Source organism: Meriones unguiculatus, chromosome 2 (assembly GCF_030254825.1).
Source record: "Meriones unguiculatus strain TT.TT164.6M chromosome 2, Bangor_MerUng_6.1, whole genome shotgun sequence".
NCBI classification, from domain to species: domain Eukaryota; kingdom Metazoa; phylum Chordata; class Mammalia; order Rodentia; family Muridae; genus Meriones; species Meriones unguiculatus.
The window spans coordinates 14250306-14278055 of NC_083350.1; the positions used below are offsets into that span (position 1 = coordinate 14250306).

General features: G+C 51.7%; 1 protein-coding gene across 2 annotated transcripts; it reads right to left on the reverse strand.

Moving 5' to 3' along the window:
• Smad7 (SMAD family member 7) lies at positions 1–27750 on the reverse strand. Of its 2 annotated transcripts, none has more exons than XM_021640092.2 (4): positions 25547–27750; positions 24153–24206; positions 19193–19267; positions 1–2035 (listed from the first exon to the last, which is right to left on the reverse strand). In XM_021640092.2, the coding sequence occupies exons 1-4, from the start codon at positions 26157–26159 to the stop codon at positions 1497–1499; spliced, it is 1281 nt and encodes a 426-aa protein (XP_021495767.1). In that variant the 5' UTR covers positions 26160–27750; the 3' UTR covers positions 1–1496. The 2 variants fall into 2 exon arrangements, with proteins under 2 accessions (XP_021495767.1, XP_021495768.1); XM_021640093.2 differs by having other exon boundaries at positions 19193–19264; positions 25547–27741.

A 27750-nucleotide genomic window follows, 5' to 3' on the forward strand; every position in this document is an offset into this window, starting at 1 on the left:
TGAAGTATACATTTTAAAAATCGTTTAATGGAACATAAACTCCTTTAGAAAAACATTCAGCTAGGTGATAACACCCATAGAAAAAAACACCAATCATGTGTTTATCTTTTTTAATTTGGCATGTTACTTGCATTTATATTAAAGCAAAGTGCATCTTTCTTTATTTTCTTGTTTATACACATTGCACAATACATAAATAATGAGGCTTATAAAACGTCTTTGTATTTACAAGTAATAATATATTTATATATAACATAAAATACATTTTTCTTTAATAAATCTCAGCTTTCTTAAGGAGTCCTTTCTCTGTCAAAAGCACTACAATGCTAAGTTTCCAATGAGAATGGTTCTCTTGTTCATTTAAACCTTTGTAGTTAGAAAAATAGCTTATGTTAAAGTCTAAACATGCTCATTGAGCCAAGAACAGTGCCAAAGTATCATACGAGTGTATGAGTTGAAAGAACTGCTGGGAGTCAGCCTAGGATGGTACCTTTGTTATGACAGGCCACACCCTTCTCAGCAGGAAGGAGAGGCCACTGGGCAGGTCCCTCCCTGGGATGCCCCTGGTTGGTCTACAGAGCTCAGCACATAGGCTGGGGCTAGGATGCTGAGCTGACTTCCCGCATCTGGGAGAAACCTGATGAAAAGTCATGGCAGGGGACCGGCTGACCGGCCTGAGAGGGTACTGGGTTAGCAATACTGTGACTGGGCTGTCCCGGCAGCCCTTGGGAAGCCCATCTTAAGAGAGACTCAGGAGCAGATGGCCAAAAAAAGACAGACATGACAATGGCAGCGGGGGTGACAGGAGGCAGTAAGACAGGGATGAAAACAATTGGTTCTGGTTCAGCCTTTAGCAGGCTGGCTTCTCAGAAGCCTGTGGATAGGCCCGTGTCCTGGGGGGGGCGGGGGGTATAAGGGGGAGGAAAGGGCTTTGGCAAGCTGGAGCAGAGCTTGGCAGCTGCTGGAACACCTGCTGCCAGTCTGCCCAGGTACTGCCTCTGCCCCACTGAGCATGTCCAAAGGGCACGAGAGACACACAGCTTGGATCTGCAAGCCTCTCAGCTGGGGACATCCATAAAGAACACAAAAAGCATGTCATTTCCCCCATCTGTCGCTCATGTACACCCCTACACACTGACAAATGAAATGCTGATCCGAAGGGAAGGCAGTGCCCACTTTCATATACCGTGTTTGGCAGTGCTAATGCTTGCTTCCCGTTTTCATATCAGGGCGTCCTGCCCAACCACACCCACCACCTCAAAAGAAAAAAACAAAACAAAATTCATATCATAAGCTATTTCTCAAGAGAACAAGACAAACAGAACACAAATAAGAAGGACGAGAAAGAAAAACAAAACAAACCAACAATGGTAACAAGAACCGACCAAAGAGTTTGCATGAGGAGCAAGCACTCGGGAGGGAAAGGTTAGCAGCAAGTAGTTTGAAAGGTGGCCTGCCCGGCTCACGCTCCGTCCTGTCCGCTTCTCCCCACACGACTACCGGCTGTTGAAGATGACCTCCAGCCAACACGGGCAGCTGCTGATGAACTGGCGGGTGTAGCACTGGCCCCAGCCCTTCACGAAGCTAATCTGCACGGTAAAGCCCGTCCATGGCTGCTGCATGAACTCGTGGTCGTTGGGCCGCTGCAGGCTGTATGCCTTCTCGTAGTCGAAAGCCTTGATGGAGAATCCAGGGAACACCTTGTGCACCAACAGCGTCCTGGAGTCGGGGTTGTCCAGTGTGGCGGACTTGATGAAGATGGGGTAGCTGCTGCGGTTGTACACCCACACGCCATCCACTTCCCTCGTCAGCTGGATGCCACAGCCGATCTTGCTCCGCACTTTCTGTACCAGCTGACTCTTGTTGTCCGAATTGAGCTGTCCGAGGCAAAAGCCATTCCCCTGAGGTAGATCATAGAAGATATCCAGGGAGGGTTCTTGGACACAGTAGAGCCTCCCGACTCGAGTCTTCTCCTCCCAGTATGCCACCACGCACCAGTGTGACCGATCCCCAGGCTCCAGAAGAAGTTGGGAATCTACAAAACAAAATGGCAGGCACGGTTGGTGGTGATGGGAGCTCTTCTCCCTCCTAGAATCAGAACACATACATTTGCACACACGCTCAGGAGACCCCATAAGCAGCACAAGACAGAAAGACAGAGTGAGGGCAAGCCTGGACTAGCCACAGGGCCTACACTGCTGACGGTGGGGAAGACATTTTAATCCACCTTTAAGCACGTGAGCACACACCACCTGTGCCTACTTAGTCACGAAAAGCACAGACACTGGGTCTGTAGATAACTTGGTCTTGTTTTGAGCTGGAGAATGCCTCAGAGATGCCCTAGAATTAATTACAGTTGCTTCCCAAGGATGGACAGCGTCCACCTGGATGATAGAAGCCGGCCTACTGGGTGGTGACCGAGTCAGATTGAGAAGCCAGGTAGCTTCTGTACCAGCGAGTCATTCCAATTCTCACATCAGTACCTTACTCCTCAGAGTCGGCTGGTAAAAATAAAGATGAGGTTTAAAAGAAAAAGAAAAAAAAAAGTGCCATCTCCCTGACAGAAAACAATTCTGTGTCTAACAGCAGCAACCTACACAAAGTTCAAGTCCAAATGCCAAATTATAGCCCCCAGGTGGACATCAGCCTAGACCACTGCCAGCCGAGACAGAAGATGCCGTGTCTAAAATCAATGTGACCCCATCCACGATGTACTCCTTCTGCCAGGCCACCTCCCCGAGGTGCCCCTTCTCCTCCAGTTTGTCCCTGCACAGTCCACACTGCCCTTTGTACCTTTGTGGCATTCCACCCATCCACCTGGCCCCTTTCTCTCCTCCAAGTCCTCCCCTGCATGGCCCACAACTGCCTGGAAGCCTAGGGGTGATGCTGGTGAGGTGATTCTCCTCAACAGGAGTTCTGAGAACTTTAAAAGGGGGGCTATGTGGAAGAAAGTCCCTTCTCCCGCCACCCCTTTCACCCCCCGCCCCCTCACTGACATCCTACTACCTCCTGTAACTCTAGCCAAGAGGCCTGACTGAGGACTATAAATCTCCCCAGCCCCGCCAGGCAGCAGGAACGCTGTGGTTTGTGGCGGCAGGGTGGAGAGCGGAAGTCTTGTATTTGTTAAGAAAAATGGGGAAAGGCAAGAGGGGAAGGAGTGTGTGTGTGTGTGGGGGGGCTGTGACTGGAAGCCTCTTGCCTCTCTCCTGCTCTAGTAGGTTTGGTGGGTCTGAAGCTGTGTGTGTGTGTGGGTGGGGGGGTGTCCTCAAGGTCTTTGTTGTTTCTGGGTTGTCCCACGCAGGGGCAGGACCAAGAAAACTAAGCCTTGTTGGTAACGCAGGGCAGCTTGGTACATCAATCCATTCCAACTTTTATAGGCATGTCAGGACCTGGGAACCAGTCAGCTCCATTGCCTCCTTTTTTTTTTTTTAAAGCAGCACCTAGTTTCAGAGGGGACATCACATGTGTGAGCCTATGTATTTGCCACATACACCCACAAATCCTGAGTGGCTGCCCTCTCTGTCTGCCCCACTCCATGCCCAGTCACACACATAGCCGATGGATGCCAGATCCCTCTCCCTGAATCCACACCCCACTGAAAACCAACATCACAAACCTGCACTGTCCCTGCCCCCACAGCCATGAACCTACATCACAAGTATACAAGACTGCATGTGTGTCTGAGTGTGTGTATATGTGGTGTCTGTGTCTGCATACTCTAGAGAAAAAAAAAAAAAAAGAAAAACAAGAGAGGGACAAGGGCTCCAAGCAGAAGGTGACTCATCAGGCATTAACTTGTTTCTGCAAAGTATCCATCAACTGCTAATAAACGCATGAGCACTGGCAATCTTTGAACTTTCCTTGCAGAGTCCCTCTGCTCAGCTCTCAAGGCCAGGCCAACGACCCCTAATGTCCAATAAAGTAAGACACTTCTGGCTGAGAGACTACTCCCAAAGCATGTGTCCCAAACAGGGACAAGGAACCTGGCCAAGGAAAGGAGGACTCAGGGAGTGGCTGAAAGGAGGTTGGGGAGACTATCAGAGGGGCCTCACAAGGCTTTGTTTTATGCGCCTGGCCCCACTGAAACCTGGCACCAGAGAGCAAGGGTAGGGGGAAGGGAATGAATGAAGGAAGGGGGAGGGAGGGAGGAGGAGCCTGGGATCAAGTTGCTCCCCATGCCAGGCCTGCTGGCTTCCTCAGCACCATGTGAGGGGGGGGTGTTGAGGGCGTGTGTGGGGGTCCTGTCTGCCAGGCAAGCCCCTGGGGCAGAGCAAACGGGGCAAGGCTGGGGACTGAGGCCTGTCGGGGAGAGGGAGCAAGGAGGGAAGCTTGCCTGAGTTTCTCTTTCATCTACACAGCCACTCTACCCAGCAATTTGCTGCTAGACATCCCCAGGAAAAAGCCCTTTTCTGTTGAGGTTAATGGCCCAGCCCAGATAAATGGCAGTGTGTGGGTGTCCCCTGGGGCACCACAGGGAGACCCCCAGCTTGCTCCTCCCAGTCTCCAGCCCCACCCGGCAGCTCTGCACCTCCCTTTGCTCCTGAGCACAAAAACATGCAAACCCCTCAGTATACCTCCCCAATGCAGGAGGCCACACCTCCTGAGAGCCCAGAAAGCCACACACACAATGGCAACATGCCGATCCACCCTGGCCTGAATACTGGCTGGTTCGGCTCACTTATGGGAAGGTTCATTTTCTTAGGAACAGTTACCTGTATTGGGCCCACAGCCCACAGTCTCCCAACAAAGGTTAGGGTAGGTATTTCTCTCCTAGAGTTTCCCAGGACCTATGAACAGGGCCTGCAATGTCTTGGTCACCACAAATGGAGGGGGAGAAGAGACAGGAAGCCCAGCTCTGGTCCACTGCTCATATTCCCAACACAGACCCACTCACGCTCCTCAGCTTCTCCCGGCTTTATAACCTTTCCGGTGTTTTCAACTTTTCCTCCCCAGAAAACCGTACAGGGGCTTGTTTTTTAAACTGCATTCATTTTAAAACATCCCAAAGAAAAGCTACGTTGTAAAAAGCTCACTAATCAGATGCCTGCTCACAATTTTTTATTACACCTGAGGGGATTTTTGGAGCAATACCAGAAAAATGCTGAATCTGCCTGAAGTTCCATTAAGGCGTTTGCCCCTCCCCTCCCACATTTTTTTCTTAATGCATAAAATCTTCCGGGGAAGTAGAGACTGGGAGGACTTTACAACATCTGCACAGGGAAGACCACTGAGCAAGGAGAGCTGTCAGCCCAGGCACCAGTTTTAACAGACACTTGTAGACCAGATACTCATGAAGGACTCTTGCCCTTCGGCCTCAGTGGCACAGGGTGATTAGAACTCAAGCCCACGCTGTTAGGAACAGAAGAACTCTCACCCTTTACCCAGCCCGTTAGGTAAAGGTGTTGATGACCAAGCCTGACAACCTGCCTTTGATCCCCAAAGCCCAGATGGTGGCTGGAGAAACCAGCTGTCCACCGACCTCCACATGTACAACATGGCACACTTGTGTTCCCTACACAATCCAAAGATGACACGCTAAGCAAATAACTAAAATTTAAAAGGTGTAAGAGAGATGAAGAAGAACAGAGGGAGAGAAAGGCCAAGTGTGCGTGGGGGGGTCCAGCTCAGAGCCAAACATGAGACTATGAGGCCATCCAGAAACAAAGGGATTCTGGTAATAAATACACCCAACAATGGGCTCTACATACAAAACAGGTACTGATGGGGAGATGAGTCCCAGGATTTGGGCTATCTGCCACAGAGAACAAACAAGGCTGAAAAAGAAAGCCAGCATGGACACAGCCACAAGAACTGGCACTCACAAGGTTAACTGTGCCCGACTGCTGAGACAAGGGGTGGCTGGGGTGGCCGATGGCAAAGGAGGGGGTCACCCACTCTCACCTCTGTAAGGCCCTTGATTATAAGCAGTATTTTTCTGCCAAAACTCAAGGGTATGATGGCCTGTGCATCCCTTCTGCACAGTCAATCCAAACGGGAAAGGTAACAAGCATTGCTCCTGAAGGCCTTTCCACACAGGTCAGGAGCCAACAAAGAGCAGAAAAGTAGAAACAAAAGCTGGGCCCAGCAACATGAAACAAACACTGACTACCACACCTTACCCACCACAGGTCAAGGTACTCCTCCCTCAGCACCCAAGAGCCACTAGCAGTTACCCCATTCTACATCTCAAAGGTTAACGGCTCCATCGCCCTGTTCCTCCCCCATAAGAAACTGGCTATTTATTCTGAGTATACCTGAGCCATTTCAGGACCAAGGATAAAGAGGACCCAACACCCAATCTAGGCTCACCCTGCATCATAACAAGGACACTCGGCCTCCTTCCCATGAAGCAAATGATCAAAACCCACAACCAATAAGGAAAGCTATCCGATTCATTGACTTGAACCCGTCATGCTTATAAGCTAATCGAGAATTGGATAGAAATACAACCCTGACCTCCAGAAGGTCCCGAGGCAGCTTGGGTAACTCTGGACTTTGGAGCAACTTACCTGTGAAAGCTGAAATGCTTCAGGTTAATTCTCCACCACTGAGACTCAGCCCCTGCCCCCCAAGTCCCTTCACCAGCTGATTAGAGTGAAGTGAGAAAGTGATTCTCGCCCCCACCCCCACACTCTGCAATAGCTCGATAATGGTGGCTGGACTGGGAGAAACGGTCAGAGGGTCTTATGATCTCCTTTAAGGCCAGGGTGCTCAGTCAGATCCCTGGGTCCGCCTGACCTGTCCCGTCAATCACACAGGTGGGAAGATAGTTCTAGACCAGTGCTAACGTTTAGTAAGCACCTCTATGCACTGGTGGTGTTCTAGAAGGCCCAAGACGTCCGCCTGAGGCGGCATCACCCCATGCTATACATTCAGGAAGAGGAACAAGTCCCAAGTCACATCCAAAGAACAAAGCTGGGATTGAAGCTTCAGACTATCAAAAGGTGAGCTACCAGGCAGCAAGACACCCCAGACCACTAAATCCCTAGTTCTCAAAGTCCTCTCCCATTGCTCCTGGGAAAAGGATCCAGCTCCCTTAAGCCAAGAAGAGCGAAGTGCAACAACTTCCTAGCCAGCAAGTCACTTTGCAGCTTGCTCTCCCAGAAGTTATCTGTCTGTCTGTAAATTATACGAAGGCAGTTTGAGCAAAATGAGCCCCTAGACTCATTCTGGCCCTGCTTGTCTCTGGATGGCACTGTGGTACACAAATATGACCCGACCTATCAGTACTCCCCGAGCCTGACTCCACCACAAAAATAAGAAAACCTCTTCGGAGGAGAGGGGCACAGCTTTGCATTTGATTTGTAAAAACAAAGCAGCCTAAAGAGAAAAGCTGTGAGTCCAACAACAACAAAAAAAAGCAGAGTCCCCCAAGTCAAGGTCTCTTCCTAATATCCCATTTTCTGGTGCCTACTCAGGCTCGGAGTCCCACGGCTTCTCTCCTGCCACCCTGTTGCTTCCAGACAGCCTGCTGCTCTATGGGACGCTCAGAAACTTGGTCCTCACCGACAAACCATGATCATTGGTTCTGAGGTGTACTGTCATGCTCCCTGCACTGGTCCCACCCAAAGCCCTGCTTATCTAACTCTGAGGCCCCCAGCCGGAGGCGGGGAGGGGGGGCTCCTTAGAGCACTAGTTAGCCACCAGAGACTAAAACCGAGGGTGGCACAGGGCAGAGAAGGCAAGCCACACAAATCAAAAGCTCCTGTCTGTCTGGCCAGTTGGGCTGACGCGGCTTTCTGTGGCCCTGTGTTCAGCCATGCAAATTATAACATGTACCCGGTTTCTGCTGCTGTCTGAGGAGACCGGCTCTGCCCAGCTCTGCCCAGAGAGGCTCAGAGGAAGGGTGGGGACTCCCAACCCAGCCAACTCCATTCATAATATTTACAGTAAATGGCCTCTCTGGCTGCTCTTAAGTGTACATTCAGCCTAATTACCTCTTGAGTTTGACTATAAGGCTCTTCCCCTCCCCCTCCACGATGTATGACCAAGTTCCAACCATGAACCCCAGAATAAACTCAGCAGCCATCTCCTGTGACAGAGTTTTTTCTTTTTTTCTTGAGCATCCGGCACCCCCGAATTTGCACAGTATTATCTACTCCCCTGCTTATCTCTTTGGTTATGGACCTGGTTGGCGCCCAGAAAACATGAGCGGGGCAATCATGCCACAGAGCACATTTGTTTGTCCAAGAAAGTCATTTCTGTTAAACCCAGCCCCTCACTCACCCACCTGCCGCGACTAGAGAGTCTGGAGAGCCCCTAAATTCCAAATCTGGGTTCTCAACCGCACAGCGCCTGCACTGGACTCAGACAGATGTACACCCAAAAACCTGGCCACTGGAGATCTCTTTGCCTCTTTCACTCATCATTCTAGTAAATGTGTTAGCTGCGTGCTAGAAGCTCAGTACGAATCTTAGTACAATATGATATGTACAGGTATGAAAATGCCACAATAAAGCTCATTACTTTGCATGCTAACTTTAAAAGATCTTGTTTCTAATATAAACGGACACACTGAATCAGTTTCTAAAGAGTAAACATTCTCAGACATACAGAACACAAAACTGTCTTACTTGTTTCTGCCCTAGCTCTCACTTTAATAAATAAAGGCCCCAGTCCCCAAAAGCAGCCCACTCTCAGCTCCAACTCTCCACTCAGGTTTTTCTAGAGGGCAAGAAAACTGTCAGACGACTGGAAAAATAGGGAGAAACAAGCATCCTTTTCATCCCTCTCCTCCTCAGGCTCCCCTTGTTCCATAACAATTATGAAAACTGTTGGATGGGAAGGCATTTTGAATATTTACGGCATTCCAGCCAATAAATTCCAGCGCAGGATCTGATGGAAGAAAGGCTTTCCTCTCCAGCAAGCTCCCTCACTTCTCCCTCCCCTGTTCCCTCCCAGCCCTCATTCCTCTTTTCTTTACAACCCAGGACCAGGGCTGGCCAGGCCAGGGCTGCACTGTACTTACAGGGGAAAAACAACTGAAAGACAGCCTGGAGACAGAGTGCAGACTGGAAAAGTTAATCATTACTTCTGTCTGCTTCTGTAATCTAATCTCCCCAGCTTGGACACACTCACAGCTCAGCCATCCCAGCCCTTTCACCCCCAAAGCACCCAGGACCTCCTCGACCTGCGCCTCCCCAGCCTACCCTCCGGCCCGGCCCCACCCCTCCAGTACCGAAGGCCAAGGGAATGCGAGAGACCTCTTCCAGTGCTACCACAGGGATCTGGAGCCTGCCCTGCACGGCTGCCCTGCACGGCCGGAGTGGCCCACAAGACTATCTCCTGGCTTCACACAATGCTCCAATCCAGCTAGTACATAAGCAGCCCCCCAGCCACTTTCTCTTTTTCCCACTCAAAAACTGGTGATTTGGTAATTTTGTTAAATGTGTTTGACCACAGAAAGAAAAGAATAGGGTCAGCAAGGCAGACAGCTCACCGGTAGGGTGCTTGCTTTGTGCTGATAACCCTGGGTTTAATCCCCAGCACAGGAAGGGAAGGGAATCCCCGTTCTCCAATGTATCTATGGACCACCGTGAGGCTGCCATACTACACACAGGGGTTTAGAGCTGAGCTACCCTGAATGTATGCAAATAGTAGCGTGGGTACATGCAAATAAACCTCAAATCCAGGAGTCAAAGCAAAGATCTTAAGGTGAGAGGGGAATTTTGTGACCAAGCCTAGGACCTTACTTCACAAATAAGAAAACTGAAGTCCAGAACACACACACACACACAAAAGGCCCATATGTGGCCAGGCTCCTCTACTCTCAGGTCACAGTAACCCAGTCTCTAGGCCCTACAGGATAATAGCCTTCTCCTGGAACAGCAAATGTATGGGAGAGGGGGAGGGGAGCAATCAGGGCACTTCTGACTCTTTCAGGAAGTAACCCCAGAACTGGAGATGGGGCCCATCTATCTTGAAGTAGTAGGCACACCCAGAGCACAGAGAACTTTTTCTTTTCCCTCTTGGTTACTGATTAATGAGGGGAGGGCCAGTGGTGCCTAACAGGCAGCCAGCCTGCCATGGGGCTGACAAGAGTCCCTGATCACTGCAGCACAACTCACAAACAGCTCAGGTGGCCCTCACTTTTCCTAGGGGCTTAGGGACAATGACCTAAGCTCTCCACCCAACCCCACGAAATGCAGACAGGCAAACCTGGCACAGACTGCCATCACCTAGGTTCCTGTATTCATTTCTGTCTGTTGAGTGAAGGTCTCAGATTTAAGAGTAAAAAGACTATAGAGAAAATAACGAGTACAGGAGCCACCAGCAGCACTTACTGGCCTGGTTACATGTGTGTATCTTGGCTAAGAGAAAGCTCTACAAGATGAAATTAGAGTTGGGACCAGTTCTTCCCTTTCTGCTTTGAAGCGAGCTCCCAGTCAAACCAGCTCTCCCAGCCTTCTACCCTGCTCCTGGGGGTGGGGGGAATACACTAGAGAAGCACCTAGGATAATTCAATTAGTGGGTCCTCAGAGCTCACAGAGGCCTCAGGTAGTCCCCAGGGAACCCACGGGGCAAGATGAGCGCAAACATGAAACACCTTGATAAATGCATTCTTAGATTACTATGTGCAAGCGACCTCAAGTCAATCACGGCCTTACTCAAAGAGCCTGAGACCCCAGAAATAGTCTTAGGCTCTGAAAGCATGCTACCTCTCCTGTCAAAATACTGGGATACTGTCCCCTTGGTCGTTTCCAGCAACCTGTGGTCCCAAGTACTAACGGGGGGTCTGCAGGATGAGCCAACACCACGCCTTTAAGGACTGCTATTATCAAGCAGCAAGCAGGACGGGCTAAAACCAGGCCAAGGGGAGATGGCTATTTATCTACACACTCTGCTGTGGTTCAGTTCTCAACAGAAGCAGAGGCAGCAGCCGGGCTGATAAAATCCCCGCCTGCTCCACCTCCCAGAGAGCCATGCCAGCACCTCTGTCGGACAGACCAACTTTCTAAGAAGCTGCCCCTGCCTTCAGGGAGGCTTCTTGTCCAACTTCCATCCTTTGAGAGCCCAGACCTTCATCCTCCACACTGCACAGGGCCTGGCGCATGCTAACTGCTCGGAAAATATCTGATTAATGAATAAACAAGACACACTGGCTTCTTCTAAAACAACTGGCCCCCTCGGCTTCACACTTGGAGGAGAGCATAAACGCTCACACCTGAGAATAGGAACGGACAGCGTGCCTCTCCAGCAGGGCCAGTCAGGAGGGCCGTGGCTTGTCTTCGACCCTATGCAGTTGGAAGAGAGAGGATCCCCTGCTCTGTGCTGAACGGATGCCCAGCCAGTGGTGGCACAGCCTGAGAGGTATTTCCAAGGTAGGCGCCGGCCAGGCAACCTCTGCGGGCACACCACCTGCCCACAGCATTCTGCTTTGGCGTCCTGCTCTGTTTGGACAAGTTACCCTCAGCAAGTGTTCAACAATGCTTTTACACACCCCAGGGCTCTTGTTGTGTTATGAAAACAAAACAAAGCACGCTAAGGAAAAAAGCTGGGGGGAGTGGGGTGAGAGGGAGGGCAGAGCAGCCAGCCACACACAGTCTCTTTCTTTCTGGTCTCCATCTCTCTGGCTCTGCGCAGCACTGTCTCATACCCCGAGCCATCACAACAAGGGCATCAAAGAGAGGATGTAGCTCCCCAGGGATGAATTCATGGATGCTGTTTCTTGTCGACCCCTCCTCCTCTGACGGAGATGCTTCCTGAAGCATGACCTACTTAAATAGCTGTACGAGGGACTATGAAACCCCTCGTCCTATCCTCAGGGAGAGTAAGAAGGGCATAATGTCCAAACCTGATGTCAGGTTCCTCTCCAAAGAGACAACTGTGGTGTGAAAAGGCTGAGGAGTGGAGTAAATTCCTACCTACCCTTACAAACAAAAACAAAAACCAAAAGAAAAAAAAATTTTTTTTTTGCAAGTTAAAACTGAGCTAATGACACTGGGTGGGGCCCAGTGCTCAGGATGCCAAAGCCAAACCAAAATTAGTTCCCAGCCAAGTGCTGCTTGGCCTCACCATTTGGGGAAGGAAGCTGAAAGAGTCATGAAAGATTCCTCAGTAAACTGGGAAATAAGGCTGCAGTTAGTGTTTCAACTGAAGGTGACCCTTCTGGTAAAATATTTTTTTTAATAATAAAAATAACATAAAGTTCTCAAACAGCCTTTCTTCAAGAAAATGGTCTAAAAGTTCTCATGGGACTAGAAGGGAAGATGGGGGGGGGGAGCGGAGGGGGCGATGCCAAGCAGTTTCCTCAGCTACACTACTTTTCATGACACCCCCTTTTTTCCTTTCTGGAGTTCTTCTCAAAAAAAAAAAAAAAAAGGAAGAAAGAAAAAAAGAAGAGATGATGCAATTTCCTGTCTTGTCCCAATATTTCCTGGTAACTAACAAGGTGAAAGTTATCACTGTTTGAAATGACTGTACTAACTAAACTCCATCAAAAGCCACCTTTCCCTGCCCAGTTCCCGATTTACTACAACCTGTCTCCACGTTAGCACATAAATAGTATTGTTTCCACAGCTTTAGGAGTAGGCAGGCAATACTTCTACGGTGGCAGCTTCCTCTAGGAACAGGGCCAAGGGCTGGGATCCCCAAGGTGACCTCATGGGGAGAAGCAGAAGGGCCAGGGGAGGTGATACCCACCTCCGAGCAACATGTATATAAGTGGAGTAACTGCAATCAAGGGAATGCAGCCTTCTTGGTGTGCTAGCCACTAAATTGAGGACTGTGCCTCAGCAGTTAATAATATCTTCCCTCTGAAAATAGCCCGAAGAGGAAGCCTCCGTGTGACAGTAGGCAGGCGGCCAGATGCTGGGCCATTCAATCCTCACAGAGAAAGATGCTAAGGCCAATGGTTGCACTTACAGTACCCTCGCTCAGACTCCCGGCAAAGGGGCATCTGCCCGCTCCGGAACATAGAGACGTCGCATGGACTGTGGGCTTTGGAAGCTGGCCCTTGGGCCCTCTCTGGCTCTGTGTGACTACCGTGGGCAGGCCCCAAGGACACAGCATCTGGGGAGAAGCAGGAATAAGCATACTTCCCCCTACCCCAGACAGAAAGGTCAGACTCGGGGAACAAACTAAAGGCAAATTCCCACTTAAGGTTTCTGAAACTTGCACGGGAGCCGGCAGGCTGAAAACTCCAGTGAGCAGGAGATGGTGGCACACGCCTTTAGTCCCAGCACTCAGGAGGCAGAGGCAGGAAGAGCTCGGAGTTTGAGGCCAATGTGCTACACAGAAAAAATTGTCTGGAAAAACAAAACAGAAAGGAAGGAACTCAACATGAAGACACAAGGTAGCCTCTAAGAGGCCTGTTTCCCGGCCACCAGTGTGCCGACAGTCCCAGAGATCTCTAGGTGCTATGGAAAGCAGCATAGCTCATCAACAGATCCAGCACCAGCCACAGTCTCTCCCTAGTCACTGCTGTTCACTGATAAAACAACACTCGCATACATGTCAAAGCTGCTAGGGGCCACATTTGTTAAACACTGGTAAAACACACCCAGCACGAAACGCACTGAGCTAATTCACAGGACCACACACCACCACCCCAAAAGGAACCGGTCCTCCCAAGGTTACTTCTGCAACCAACAGAGGCGTGCAGGTAACCAAAGTTTTCCACAAACTGTTTCTACAACTGAGCAAAAATCTCATTGAGAAAAAAATGCAAGCGGTTAGAGAGGTGGCTCAGCAGCTAAGATCACCAGCTGCTATTGCAAAGGACCCGGGTTCAGTTCCCAGCACCCACTTGGCAGGCGCACATCTGTCTGTAACTCCAGTTCCAGGGGACCTGACACTGACCTTCACCAGTAGCAGGCATGTACGTTTTGCACATAGACCCCACAGGCAAAACACTAATACACATAATCTAATCCAAGGGAAAAAAATTTTTTTTGGAGACAGAGTTTCTGTGTATCCTTGGCTATTCTGGACTCGATTTGTAAACCGGGCTGGCCTCAAACTTCAGAGATCCTTCTGTCTCTGGCTCACCCAGTGCTGGGATTACAGGCATGCACCACCCTACTGGCTATGAAAAAAAATTTTAAGAGAAAAAGCTCAAATTCAAGGGATATTTGATCCTGGGCATGAGCAAGCCTATGTAGCACTGGCTTGCCTTGAACCGAGATCCGCCTGCCTCTGCCTTTGGTAATCACTTATTGTTGCCAGGAACAATAAATAGTAGCTTGTGTGGCAAGACGCTTGCCATTAAAAACATCCTATTTTGTCATATAAGCTGTTTAATTTTTTTTTTAACCCTTTGAGTTTTTGTTTTTTCAAGACAGGGTTTCTCTGTGTAGCCTTGGCTGTGCTGAAACTCCATAAACCAGGCTGGCCTCGAATTCACAGAGATCCACCTGCCTCTGCCTCCCCAAGTGCTGGGATTACACCACTGCACCCGGCTGCTGTCTGATATTTTAAAAGGATCCCTCCCCCCTTTTTTGAGATAGTCTTACCATGTAGCCCTGAATGCACTGGAATTCACTATGTAAGACCTTGCTGGTCCCAAACTTAAGAGTGCTTCTGCCTGCCAAGTGCAGGGATTAAATAAAGTGTGTACTTTCCGTGCCGCTCAAATCCAAAGCCTACACTGAAGTGAACAAAGACCAACGTAGAGGAAAGGGTTACAGCTCGCAGTGGAAAGCCTGCCTACTGTGCTAGAGGGTCCACACTGCCCCCTAAGCACTTCAAGGAGGAGGAGAAAAACACCCTGTTACGGCATTCCATATAAAGAGAATTATTATGGAATTAATATGGAAAGAAGCAAAGGAAGCCAAACCCTGTTGTGAATCTATGACACTTCTTCCTTTCTCTGCTGCTGGCCCCAGAAGCTCTCAAAGTCTACAGTGGGCTCTGCTGAGAAGAGGCCCAACCAAATGGGAGTTGCGGGGAGGCTGTTTGCAGGACCACAGCCAAAGCCAACTGCTACCCTAGCCTGGCCTTCTTGGGCCCTTCTCCCTTGCTGGCTTGACTGGGTTCTGCCTGGGGACAGGATGCAGAGGCAGCAGCCATCTAGTCTAGCCGGCAGGGCAGCCCAAATTTGCTCCATAGATTTTTACATGCTGTCACCCTACATTTAACCCCTGCCTGACTACCTCATTCTTTCCAGGACAAAAGAGGTTTATCAGGGAGTCGTTCTCCAGGGGTGGGGCCCATGACCTCAGGCCCCACGGAAGAGGCCAGGCAACACCTCTAATGCTGCCTAGGACTGGTCTGCATCAGGGAGTGGGTGAGCATCAGGTGAGCCTCCCTAGCCTAGAGCCATCAGACTCACTTTGGTTTAAAGAGATGCAGACTAGATTTCTCACAGTGGCCCAGTGGTCACTGCTGGCCACTGTGCTAACCTGATTCCACCTAAGCCCGCCGTTTGTAACAGCTTCAAGCTCATTAGTGTGTGCTCTACCCGTACTTCCAAGGGTGCTAGAACCCCACAGCCAAACCGGAGCTTACCTATTCCCAGGCATGAGGAAGACACATTGGAAACAGCAGACACCTAAAGCCCAAACTAGGATCCTGGTTCAGTATCACAATTTCATGACAGACAATAAAAACTCCTTCACTTTTAGCTGAACAGTGTTCCTGGGATCAGAGTGCATTGATCTTTCCTGAGCTACCTGACGTGAGCCCAAGTCAGCTGCCTAGGCCTGAGGCACGGCAGCATTTCAGATTACGTATGTTTTTGAAGGCTCTCCACAGACATTAAGGCAGATAAATGCCAGTGGGGATCAAAGAGGAGACAGACCTGTCCTTGTAGTTGACTTGGTTGCAAACTCAAAACCTCTCCACCCCAAATCTGGAAACCAAAAGCTATGACCTTAAAGCAAAGGAACTACCCCCAACCCCTCCACATAAGTAAGCATGACTATAGACAGGAGATGGGGTTTTTTCAATGACCCTAAGTCTCCTGCACACGTTCAGTTTTTAATGCCCATCCCTCCATCCCACGCCAACCCCCACCCTCAGTCCTGCAGAGATGCTGAGCGCCTATAGGTGACCCCTTGCCATCTCTTCCACTGAGCTCTCGACAAGTTTCCCAGCTATGTCAGCTCTTGCCAAGGTGGATCTCCCTGACTCATTCAAGTTGAAGCAGCAGCAAGGGCCTGACCTGGATTTGCATGCCTTTCAAAAGACATCAGGGCCCAGAGACAAGGCTACACTCAGGCTACCAGACGACAGTTCTGAACCAACCCACACCCCAGTCCCCACATAACACATAACTTCACGCAGAAACCACCTCGTGAGAGCAGGACCCCAGATTCTCGCAGACCCTGCCTGCTGGCATGGCATCTCCACGCTCAAGTGTCAACACATGAGCTTGTCTGTCTGTCTGCAGCGTGTGAGTGCACACAAGCTTGCACAGAGCAATCCATCTGTCTCAGAGAGCCGGCTGTCAGAAATGAAAGTACAATCTCCTGGAACCAAATTACTGCCTTCTAAAAATGTCCCGTTTTCCCAGACTGAGGAAACTTGCAAGGGTGGGGTGTGTTTCACTGCAGGTCCCTGAGGACCTGGCCTGTCATCCCCCTGCCCTCCCCTCCACAGAACCACACTGCAAGGCTGGAATTCCAACCTGAAGCCAGGGTGCTACTCCCCGCCCACTCCCCTTCCTCCGGCTGGCCCTCCAAAAGGGTGCAGGAAAGGGAAGGGCCAGCCTTGGAGTCACCCCTGCATTTCAGGAGGGGCTGAGGCCTTTGAGCACACCCCACCCCCATCTCCAAGGCACCACATTTTCACATTTGGCTGTTTTCTCTTTCCCTTCTTCCCCTGCCAAGAGAATCAAGCTCTGGCTCACACTGCCGACCTCCCTCCCACCCTAAACTGAGCCCCATTCATTAAGCCTGCTCTCGGCCTGGGCAGGACAGGAAGGAAAGCAGCACACAGGGCCTGTGAAAGAGACTCCCAGAGGTTATTTCGGGGGGGGGGGGTGTCAGTGCCCCCCACCTTGATTGATGCCCGTTCTGCTCTGGCCCTGCCTCACCCCAGCGTCCTGAACAGGAGCCCCTTCCCATCGCCTCTGGCCTCATTCAGCCACCCCCGGCCCGTAAGAGCTCAAGTAAGAGCTCAACCTCCGAAAAGCAGACACATCTAGTCCCCAACCCCCACCCCCAGCAACACCTCTGTGAAGAAAAAGAGGCTTGGCCTTCCAGAATGCATAAAACTCAGGCTCATGAAACCACCTTTTGAGGATATTCATGGGACAAAGAGCATAGTTAGCATCTCTCTGCGTCTGCCACCTCTTCTCTAGATACCCCCCAAACTGTTGGCATCAACCCAAAAAGTTCTTCCTTTGACCTCTACTCAGGCACATTATTACTACACGGCTCCAACTAAGTAGGGAACGAAGAAAGAGCTCCAACTTTGATGCCTCGGGAATTAGTAAACCAAGAGCTAAAATTCAAAACAAATGCTCTTTCATGTGGAATCCCCCCCCCCTTTTCCTCTTTGCAGTTTTGTAACACCATGCCACCCTCTGCAAGACATACTGCTACATCTTAACAGAACCTCATCCATCTAAGCAGCTGCGCTTACCGAGGGGACCTGGGGCCTGGGACATTACAACGCTGCTTCTCAGCTCCTTTCTAGAACTGGATGGGCTTGGGGAACTTTGGGAAGCAGGGTCGGCTGACCAAGTCATGCTGTTTGGCTCCTAGGGCGGGGTGAGGGCTGGTGGTTCTCAGCCTGGGTGTCGTCATTTCCTCCAGTAGAGGAGACAGACAAGATGTTATCAATAAGACAAACCTTCCGAAAAGGCCCACTTCCCTTGCTTATTTCATGTGGTTTGGAGAAGTTGGGGCTCCTCCCTGCACACCCAGGGCTTAAAAAACTACAACGGACTAACAACATCCTGAGTATGTTATTCCGTTCACATTCTGCTGCTCCTGCTCCCTCTTTCTTTCAAGAACTCTCACCTCATTTCAGCCTTAGAAAGCAGAGAAAGGCATACATACAGGCTCCCTCCTTGGCTGCTAGGGCCCACCTCCCTCCTCCCCCTAGGGTCCTTCTTTTCCTGCTCAGTTCTCATTAGGAGCTTTGAGTAAACAATACCCTCAGTCTCAGATAACAGTCAGAGTACACACTGCACTGAAATCAAAACAAACAGGGTCTTCTCCCTACAGCCCTTCCCCAGCAGGCTCAATTCCTGGAGGGGAGAGGCTGAGGTGTGGGGCCAGAATGGACTGTCCCTCAAACACACGGGGGAGAGAGAACTCAACAGTCAGTCATGAGGAGCCATCCCACCAGAGGGTGCACAGGCTTCCACTGAGGGATGCTACAGCAAGACCCAAAGGCCAGCTATGCTCAAAACTGTCCTGGAATTTCCCCCACCCCAGGTTACTTTTCCCTCTTAGCTGCTTCTTAAGAAAATAAATGATGATGTGGAAGGATGAGAGGAAAGGAAGAAAAAAAAATGTTCTTAATTAAGAAAAGAAAGAACCGTCTCTCAGAGTGAAGCTGCGGCACTCTCCTCTCATGTCCTCTGGGACAGTACCGCACAGGCTCTCCCCAGTGTATCTCCTCCAACCCTAGGGCTCTCCAGCACCATCTCTCAGGTCTTTGTGGGGCCCAGAGAAAGCTGAGGACAGCTAAGGTACCTACTTTCTACAGAATGCCCCTGCCCTTTCACTCCAGAACCCCACAGTCCACTGAGATCCAGCTTGCACCCGGGAAATGTGGCTATGTCTCCTTCAAGGATGGGTGCAAGAACAAAACAAGAGTTTAAGCACATGAGATCACGCCAAAGTTAACAAAGGAAGTAACTTAAGTCAGGGGCTGCTTAAGAAACCACGAGGGAAGGCAAGATGGCTCAAAAAGCAGCCACCACCAACCAAGCCTGATGACTTGTGCTTAATCCTCGGAGTCCACACGGTGGGAGGAGAAGCATCTCCTACAGGTTATCCTCTGACCTCATGTGAGTAATCACACACAGACACATACTTAATAAAAACAAAGAATGGCCCTAAAGCTCGCCTCACACACCATCAGCTCTCAGCTGACTCCAGTTTCCCCATTCCTGGGAAGGGCAAGGTTCTGGCATGAAAAGGATCGCAGGATGACAAGCTGAAGGGTGCAGGGCAGTCACCCGGGATGTGTCTAGTTTAAGGCACAGGAGAACAATTCTAGACCAGCCGGGGCGGTGGAAGGCCACCTCCATCCCTTTAGCCTCCAGCAATTTCTAGGAAAAGAGAAATGGCCTTACCTGAAAGCCCCCCAGGGGCCAGATAATTCGTTCCCCCGGTTTCGGCGGAGGAAGGTACAGCATCGGGACAGTCTGCTGCAGAGTCAGAAGAGAGAGAAGTAAACACACAAATAAAAAACATCAGCATTTACTCTCATGAACACTCTGAACAGCATGAAAGAAAGACCACACATTCCAAAGGGCTGACTCGCAGCCACAATGCACATTATTAATGGTCTACTCGGCTTCACCGGCCAGCCTAAGACAGGCCACAGTACCCTGTCACCAGTCTGGGCTCCAGGCGGCCAGTTAATCATTAGTCAAGTCAGGCTCAATCACAGTCTGGCTGGAATTTCTCTTCTATTACAAGTCTCCCATTGAGATCAGGTAATTCCCAAGGTCAAGGAAGGTTCGAAGTGTACTTTTCTCAACCCTGTTCTCTCTTCCCCCATCAAGCACAAAGCCTCCTTCCTCCTACTCCCGGAGACAAGGATCTTACCCTGGCCTTTAAAAAAAATTAGTTTCCCTCCTAACCGAGATGCAGCAAGCGCGAAAACTGAGGAGACTCACTAGTTTTGATCAGTTGTACCTATTCACCTGTGTGTGAATAGCCCATCGGGTCAAAAAGGAACCCAGCTGGAGGGAAGCATTCTACCTGCTTCCAAACTGGTCCAACCCCAACTCTGGAAACCGGCCCAGACAACCCCATTTTACAAGGCTGCCTGCCTCAGTACCTACACAATCTTTCTGGCACCATTTCCTCCCATTGTTTTTAGCAGACTTTAACCTGCAGATTCTGTACCCTCCACCTCTCCCCCTCACTCCCAGGTGCTCAGCACAATGACCTCAGATGTTAACAAGGACGAAGACAATTCCAGCTGAGACAGACACCATGCAACTGCAACAAAACATAAGTAGTGCCCACGAACCACAACTAATCAGTTCCCAGGACTGCAAAAGCACAAACAAGCCCCTTTAAGATTCTTCTGCGCCACTGCCAACGTCAAACTTCTTCCTAATTCCCAGCAAGTTTGGCTCTGGGAAAGCAAACGCCCCAGTGGTTTGTAGACTCCAGCTCTCCTATCCCAGGTTACCAGGCATTAGCAGATGTGCCTTTGCCCACAATAGTAAATAGTTACTCAAAGCAAACAGCAGTCTAGAGGCATGTAAGCTGGACAGCCCTTTAGTGGTCCAGCAGCTGCCTTAAGGTCCTGTCAAAGGACGGGTGGTGATCACCAGGACTGTCCAACATGCAGCCCCCCCCAGAAGTCTCTGATCCCTGAGGACCCCCTCCCCTCTGAGGTTTCTCCCCAAAATCCTTCAGTGGGTTGGAAAGGGAGGCAGGACCCTCAGGTGTCTAGCCCTTGTCCAGGATGTATTTAAAAATGAAAGAAAAACCTCTTCTAAACCGGAGTGGCTGGCAGGGGGATAGGAGAAGGTATACAATCCCATTTCTTCAGGGTAGAGGGCGATTCCCACCAGGAACATACAGCTTTACAGGACAGGCTTCAACCAATGGAAAACAACGGCGGGGGGGGCAGGCAAAGGAGTCCCTTGCCATATGGTGCAAGTCTGTACTTTCTAAATTACGATGCTGGCCCCACCATTTTGGCTTCTCGTTCTCCTCCTTCACTAACTCCCCCAAATGGAAGACACCCCACGGCCACTCCCCCAGCTCTGGCTGGCTACATGCCAGGGGCAAGGTGTATTTCAAAGGCAGAGCCTGGAGACCTCAGCCGGCGTGTCAGCCTGTCTCACATCAAAGGTGAGCCAGCTCCAGGATGCAACCACAAGCGATTTTTATGAAATGTGCTCTGCCCTCTGCATTGCCTTTGATCTCAGGAGGGATTTACACACGTTAATTAGGCCTCTCTACCACCCCTGTGATGCAGCAAGGTATTCAATAGGCGCCCAGGTAAACTGAGGTGCCACTTGACTAGGCCAGGGGCCACCCAGGGAGCTGAGCCACCCCCCACCCCCAATCCGTCCTATGCCAGGGCTTCCATTCTTAACCCTCTTCCCTGGACTTGGCCAGGCTATGGCTGTCTCTGGTGTCTAGATTGGCTCCAAGCTATTCCTTAGCTTACAAAGGTCAAGTAGGCGAGACCTACATCCACCCAAAGACTCTGCAAAGAGAAATCTGGAGTCGGTCTCATCTTCCACCACTATCTCCTACTCCCCAGAGCGCAGCCTGGCAGACAGCAGAGATGGGCCATTTCTGGCTCTCCTCTACCACTATATATTACCAAACACCTAATTAAGCCCTGTGTTCTGAGGAAGAAAGACACAACGGTCCTTCCCAGCAGTTCCTGACAGAAGAGCAACCCTAAAGCCTCGAGAACCTGTAAGGTTCTTTCCAGCCTAGTTCCTCTGAGCTTCCCGGACACTGCTTTGTCTAATGAGTGATGGAAGCAACAAGTGAACAAATGAATGAATGATCCAATCATTCATTAAAGGGACTTGGAAAAGTTAAGAGACCTAAATTAAGAGGGCCAGATGGCAGATGAAGATGCCAGCCAGCCGTTCTGCTGGGCTTTGAAGGCTGTACCGCGAGCGGCCATCCCTGCAGCCAGTCCCCACCTTTCAGCGGCAGACAGCGCAGAGAGAGAACAGAGCCCACCCAGGCTCACTCCCAAGCATGCCCACTCTACAACGTGAGGTCTAGGAACAAAATAAAGCACTTGTTCTTTTTTTACTTGTGGGGTAGGAAAGCGGAGGTACCTTCATACCTTGCAAAAGCCACAAGTCATAGCCACCTTTGCCCCTGGGTTCCAGGCAAGTCCAATACTACTTGTAGACAACTGTTTTGGAAACCAGGTTCCAGGCCCTTCCAGAGGCTACATCCATCTCAGAATCCCTAGTTCAACCTGCAAGTACCTCCAAAGGCTCCTTCAGTTCAAACACACCAGGCCCCAGCGCCCTTCCCTTTGCCTCTTGTGAGGCAGGACTTCATAAAAGGGATTCCCTCCATTGTAACAGTTGTTCATTGTAAAATCCTACTTCCTGTTTCACCTAAGTAACCCAACACCAAACCCTTCAACCTTAGGCTGGGAAAGAATATCTAAATCCCCAGGTCCAATGGGACAGCAAAGGACCCTGCATCTGTCTAGCTACAACCACCCCTGGGGTCACCACAACCAGCACAACCTGCCCTAGACCAGTCCCTTAGGCCAATCCCTAAGTCCACTCTGCTGTCTAGACCACTCCTCTCCGGGGGCTCTACTGTCACCCTCCATATGATCTTAACACGGTTGTGCCTGAGTCTGGGTCTTTTTTCTTGTTTTAAGCAAAACATTTGGGGTGAGTAACCAGCTGCCTGGATTTCCTATTGGCAGGTTAATCACTTCCTATTGGCTGATCTGGGGAAGGTTGCTCCCCGCCTTGGAAATGGCACATTCCTGTCTTTGTGGCTTCTCTGTTTACACACATTTTGCTACCTAATGTCAACACTTGCTAATGAATAAATATATCACTCCACTCCCCGAAAATGAGGTCCTGGCCTGCCAGCATGACTGCTTAAATCTTGCGAACAGATTTACCCAGTATCTTTTCAGCAAATCTGAGAGCACATGGCCCTTCTTTTCTGTGGAGTCTGGACGTTAGGGGAGCCTCTACCAGAGCTGTCTTCACCTCTGGGGCCTCAGGAGCCTTGTTTCTGCTTAAGGTTAGCTCCCACACTTGAAAGATGCGGAGGAAAAGCAACCCAAGAGAAGAGGGAACTGAGGCGGACCCCTGGAAAAGTGCCGTCACAGATCACTTCTGATTCTTTAAGCCTCAAACTCAGGCAAGTTATAGTCCTTAAGAGTTTGCTAATGCCAGTTAAAAGTTTGTTGTAAATAGAGAGAGCCGGTTATCTTGTCATTAATGACCATTTATCTGGTGTTTTGTAAATCGAAAGCAAAATATCACACACTCTGCAGGCACCAGGCAAGCAGCAACTAACTCGAGGGAACTGGGACAGTGTGTGAAGATATGGCTAGCTGGGGATTTACTTACACATTCATACAGTGTTTAATTTACGACAAAGTCCCCGCAAAATGGGGAAGGGGGTAACAGCCAAAACCCATGAAGCAGAAGGTCCCAAGAGCTAAATGGTGCCCAGGCTTCCACTCTTCCTTCCCCTTGGCGAAGCAATGATGTCACAAGCTGCATTTTTGTTGTAAGCACTAAATAACAGGCACAAAAAACCAAAGCTTAAAGCTGGACTCGCAGCAAACTGACTCTGTAATTCTTCCCCTGTAAGAAGGAAGCAGGACTTTGTCCCTGTTGTCATCCCCCAATCTGTTTTGCTGACCCTGTCCCCTGGCACTGTCAGCTCTAAGGGATGGGCCCTAGTGCTGCCAGCCAGAAGTTGAATGCAGACAACCACAACAGGGTTGGTGCCAGTCTCAAATGCGCTTCTGCCCTGGCCCTCTGCCACCCAGTGAGAAAGCAACAGGCAGGCAGAGCTATGCTGAAAACTTTTATGGTCTCTCTACCAAGAATTCTGAGAACAGCCCGGGAGAAAGCCCACCTGTAGTTGACTGAAGAGGGGAAATCCAGTCCCCTCTAAACTTGTTGCATTTCTTCACCTCCAAGGGGGAACCTCTCCTCTTCTGAAACACTCCTTCATCCACTTAACCATCGCTAGCTACCCAGTCTTCTGGCACTTACAAAGCCTCAGAATGTTTCCCATCAACCTGTCCTCTTTGGCTCCCAAGACACTCAGTGGATGAAAAGCCTCCATGTGGTAAAGCTGAACTAACTTCCGTCACACAGTTCAAATGCATGAAAAAGGAACAACTTGTAAAATATATCTGGGGGGAAAAGCTATCTCTCTTTATGGGGGAAAAAAAAAAGTCCAATCACAAACAGGAAAATCCAACTTGAAATATAGGAAAGCTGTAACTGCCTTGAGCAAGCCAAAAACCACCCCAGGCCCCAAACGAGACACAAAAACCAGGCTTCTAAGAAAGGAAAGGCTTGAAAATCAGCTACTCACCAGTTGGTTTGAGAAAATCCATTGGGTATCTGGAGTAAGGAGGTGGGGGAGACTCTGAAATCAAAAAAGTAAAAGGATATAAAGGCTGAACCATGAGAAACAGAGATAGAAACTTATGATAACTCAGGCATTCTTTTAGCCCAACTGTTTGTCTTAGCTGTGGGGGTTGGAGGCAGGGCCGCGAGGCGGTGATTGCCTTGATATTTAGCTGTCAGATAAACAAAAGAGGCCGCCTGGCGCCAGGCTCGGCGCTCCGCTCCTCCACGTCTGCGGCCGCCGCCGCCGCCGCCGCCGCGCTCGGCTGGCCGGGCTGGAAACCACCGGCTGGGCCAGGGCTCCAACGACTGGGCCTCGCACTGAATACTTCGTAGGGTGGGGGTGCCTGGGGCTGCTTCGCGCCCTGGAACTACAGAGCCCGCGCCCCCGGCCCTCCCCGCCTCTAGAAGCACAATTCATCTCCGCCCCCGCTGCTCTTTGGCACCCACGCACGGACCTGGGGATCCTACCCAGCCCACCTGAGAAAAAGCACCCCAAGTGTGCTGCTGGTGAACTTGGAAGATGTGCGGGGAGCAGGATATGCTCCTCTACCCTGAGCACAAAGATAGGGAGAAAACAGAAGGCATGGAAGAGCTACCAGATACTATGGGGAGGAACCTGCCCAGGGTCCCAGCCTTGAAGTCCAGGCCCAGGGCAATTAAGGAGCAGGGACATCACCCAGACGCAGGGGGTTGGAGTGTCGGTCATTCTAAGGACCACTATCGGCATGCTTTTCTGTGCAAAATAAAAGTAAAAGTAGAGGCCACCCAACTTCTCCAGGCTACTTGTTCCTTCTCACCCTGCAGCTGGCACAGGCGAGAGTGGGTAACCAGTTCAGTCTCCATCCTACCCCTGGCCCCAAACCCCAAAGCCGTGAGACCAGGACAGTATCTGGGCCACTTGCACCCCACGTGACTATCCTTATTTACTAAAGGAGAGGAGACTTTTCAGCTTTTATAGCTAGTTTCTCCCAGCCTTGTTGGCGGGCTTGGACCGAATCCAACTCGGCCACACACCTCAACGCCTTTCCCGGTGCGGGGGAAGCGTGATCCCTACTTCGCTCCGCATCCCCTTGCTGACCCGGAAATGAGTCTTATTTTCTGCAGCAAGTCTGTTCAGTGTAAGCATAAGCAATAGTATCCATGGGTCCCCTCCTCCGGAGGGTGGAGGGGGAGCGCGACAGAGAAAATCTTGAAACCCCAAGGAATGTCAGTTTCCCCCTTGTCCCTTCTCTGCTTTAGTTCCCTGGTCTCCTCCAGAAGTCGGGGGGGGGGGATGCTGTACACACAGCCTCGGGCATTTCTACCGGCACTTCCGCGCCAGAGGGAACGAAAGGTGGACACAGAACAACTTCTTACCTAGTTCGCAGAGTCGACTAAGGTGATGGGGGTTGCAGCACACCAGCTCGGGGTTGATCTTCCCGTAAGATTCACAGCAACACAGCCTCTTGACTTCCGAGGAATGCCTGAGATCCGGCCACCTGAACACTTTGCACAGCAGGAGGGGGAGCGAGTAGGACGAGGGCGGCTGCGCGGGCTGCGCGCTGGCGGGCGCCCCCGGGCCCAGCCTGCAGTCCAGGCGGCCGGGCAGCAGGAGGCACGCGGTGCGCGTACCGCCGCGGGACTCCACGGCCTGGAGCAGCAGCTCCAGCTGCCGCTCCTTGAGTTTCTTGAGCACCGAGTGCGTGAGCGCCTTCAGATCCGCCTCGGCGCCCCCGGTCGCCCCGGCACCCGAGGTTGGGGGATGGGGATGATGGTGACCTTTGGCACCTCGGACCGCCTTGCCCAGGCAGCAGCCAGCCCTGCCCGCGCCGCCGCCACCAGCCCCATAAGCCCGGCCGTCCGTCGCCCCTTCTCCCCGCAGCTCGCCTCCTCCGCCGCCAACCCCCACGCCCTCCTCCTCGTCCTCGCCGCCGGGCGCACGGCTCCTCCAGAGACGCCGGACGAGCGCAGATCGTTTGGTCCTGAACATGCGGGGCGAGGAGGCGAGGAGAAAAGTCGTTTGCCGGCTAAGGAGCGAACATGACCTCCGCACACCATGAAGAAGTCGGGCGCCGAGTTGGGGCAGCAGGCGCAGGCGACAGCAGCAGCAGCAGGGGCCCGGGCAGAAGCGGCGGCGGCCCGAGGGGCGCTCCGTGGCATGCGCCAGTCTCCCGGAGGCCGGGGCGCGCGCGGGGGCCCAGGGGCGCCCGCCGGGGGTCGGGGGCCTGCGCTTCGGCTGCCCCACCCGGCGCGGCCCGCGCCCTGCGCGGCTCTCTGGCCCCGGCGTGCCCCGGAGGAACGCGGCCGCCGCTTTCCTGGGGGCGGCCGAGACTGCCCCCGTCGACGCCTCCCCCAAAAGAGGCCCCCCTACAGTGGCTCCCGAGTGTGGGGCTCGCCAGCCTCGGCTTCCTACATGGAAGATCCTCGGGGCAAAAAACGAAAGGCGTTAGAATGAGCTACTGAAGGGAGGAAAAAAAGCCTCTTTCCCCCTTGCTAAGCAACTTAATTTGGGGGTGGGGAGAAGCAGGCAATTAAAAAAAAAAAAAAAAAGGAGGCACACGATTTATTTTTTTTTTCTTCTATATCCTTAGTAACCGGATCTCCTCAAATTCTGTGCACGCGAAGACTCGAGGGTGGGGGGCCTCCAGACTTCACCCCTCGTGAGACGTCTGGAGGGTCTCTCAAAAACCCCAAACCAAATACGCAAAGACCCCAGTGAAAAAACACACCACCTCCTCGCACCTTGGAGGTCTGGGGGCCACCGGATGGAGCCCGGATTTAAAAGAGAAAATGTTTACAAAGTAAAACAAGATGTTGGAAGGGTGGGGGGAAAAAAACGTATCCACGAGTTACATCCCCCCCTTTTTTTTCCTTGCAGAAACCCGCCGGTCTTCCTTTCCTTTTCTTCTGCCCAAAATTAAAAAAAAAAAAATCGTATTTCTTTTAATCCATAGAAAGGTCTGGCTAGGTTGCTTCAATCTTGCGTATCTGGGTGCTTTAGAGTCTCTGGTCTTTCCTCCTGCGTTCCCGGGGGCCCAGGTCCTCGGCGGGGACTTCCTCGGCGCTGGGGAAGCAGGGGCAGAAGATGCTGCGGCGGCGGCTGCGCCCCGGGGGGCTGTCAGCGCGGGGGAGGGCGGCGCGGCGGCGGGCTCCGGCGGGTCGCGAGCCCTCGCCCCCGAGGGCACAAGCGGCGGGCTAGCTAGCGTGGGGGCCCCTCGCCTGGTCGCGGGTGGCCGCCGGGGCTGCCCGCATGAGCTGCTGGCCCGGACCCGACTGTGGGGGCAGGAGGCCCGTGTGTCCTCTCGCTGCCTCTTCCTCCGAGACTCTCCTCGTCGCGCCCGGGAGCCTCCTCGTCCCCCGTCCGCCCTCTCCTGGCGCTCGAGTCCTTCTGCCGCCGCTGGGGGCTCGCCGCGCCGCACTCAGGGACTCCGGGGCCGAGCGCTCGGCGGCGTGGCGCCGGCCGGCTGGCTGCGTCTCGATCAGCTCTCTCCGGCGGGGCGAGCGGACCGAGCGAGGCGCCCGGCTGGCTCTGCTGGCGCAGCTCGGGGACAAGCTCCTCTGTGCGCCGATCAGCGAGCGAG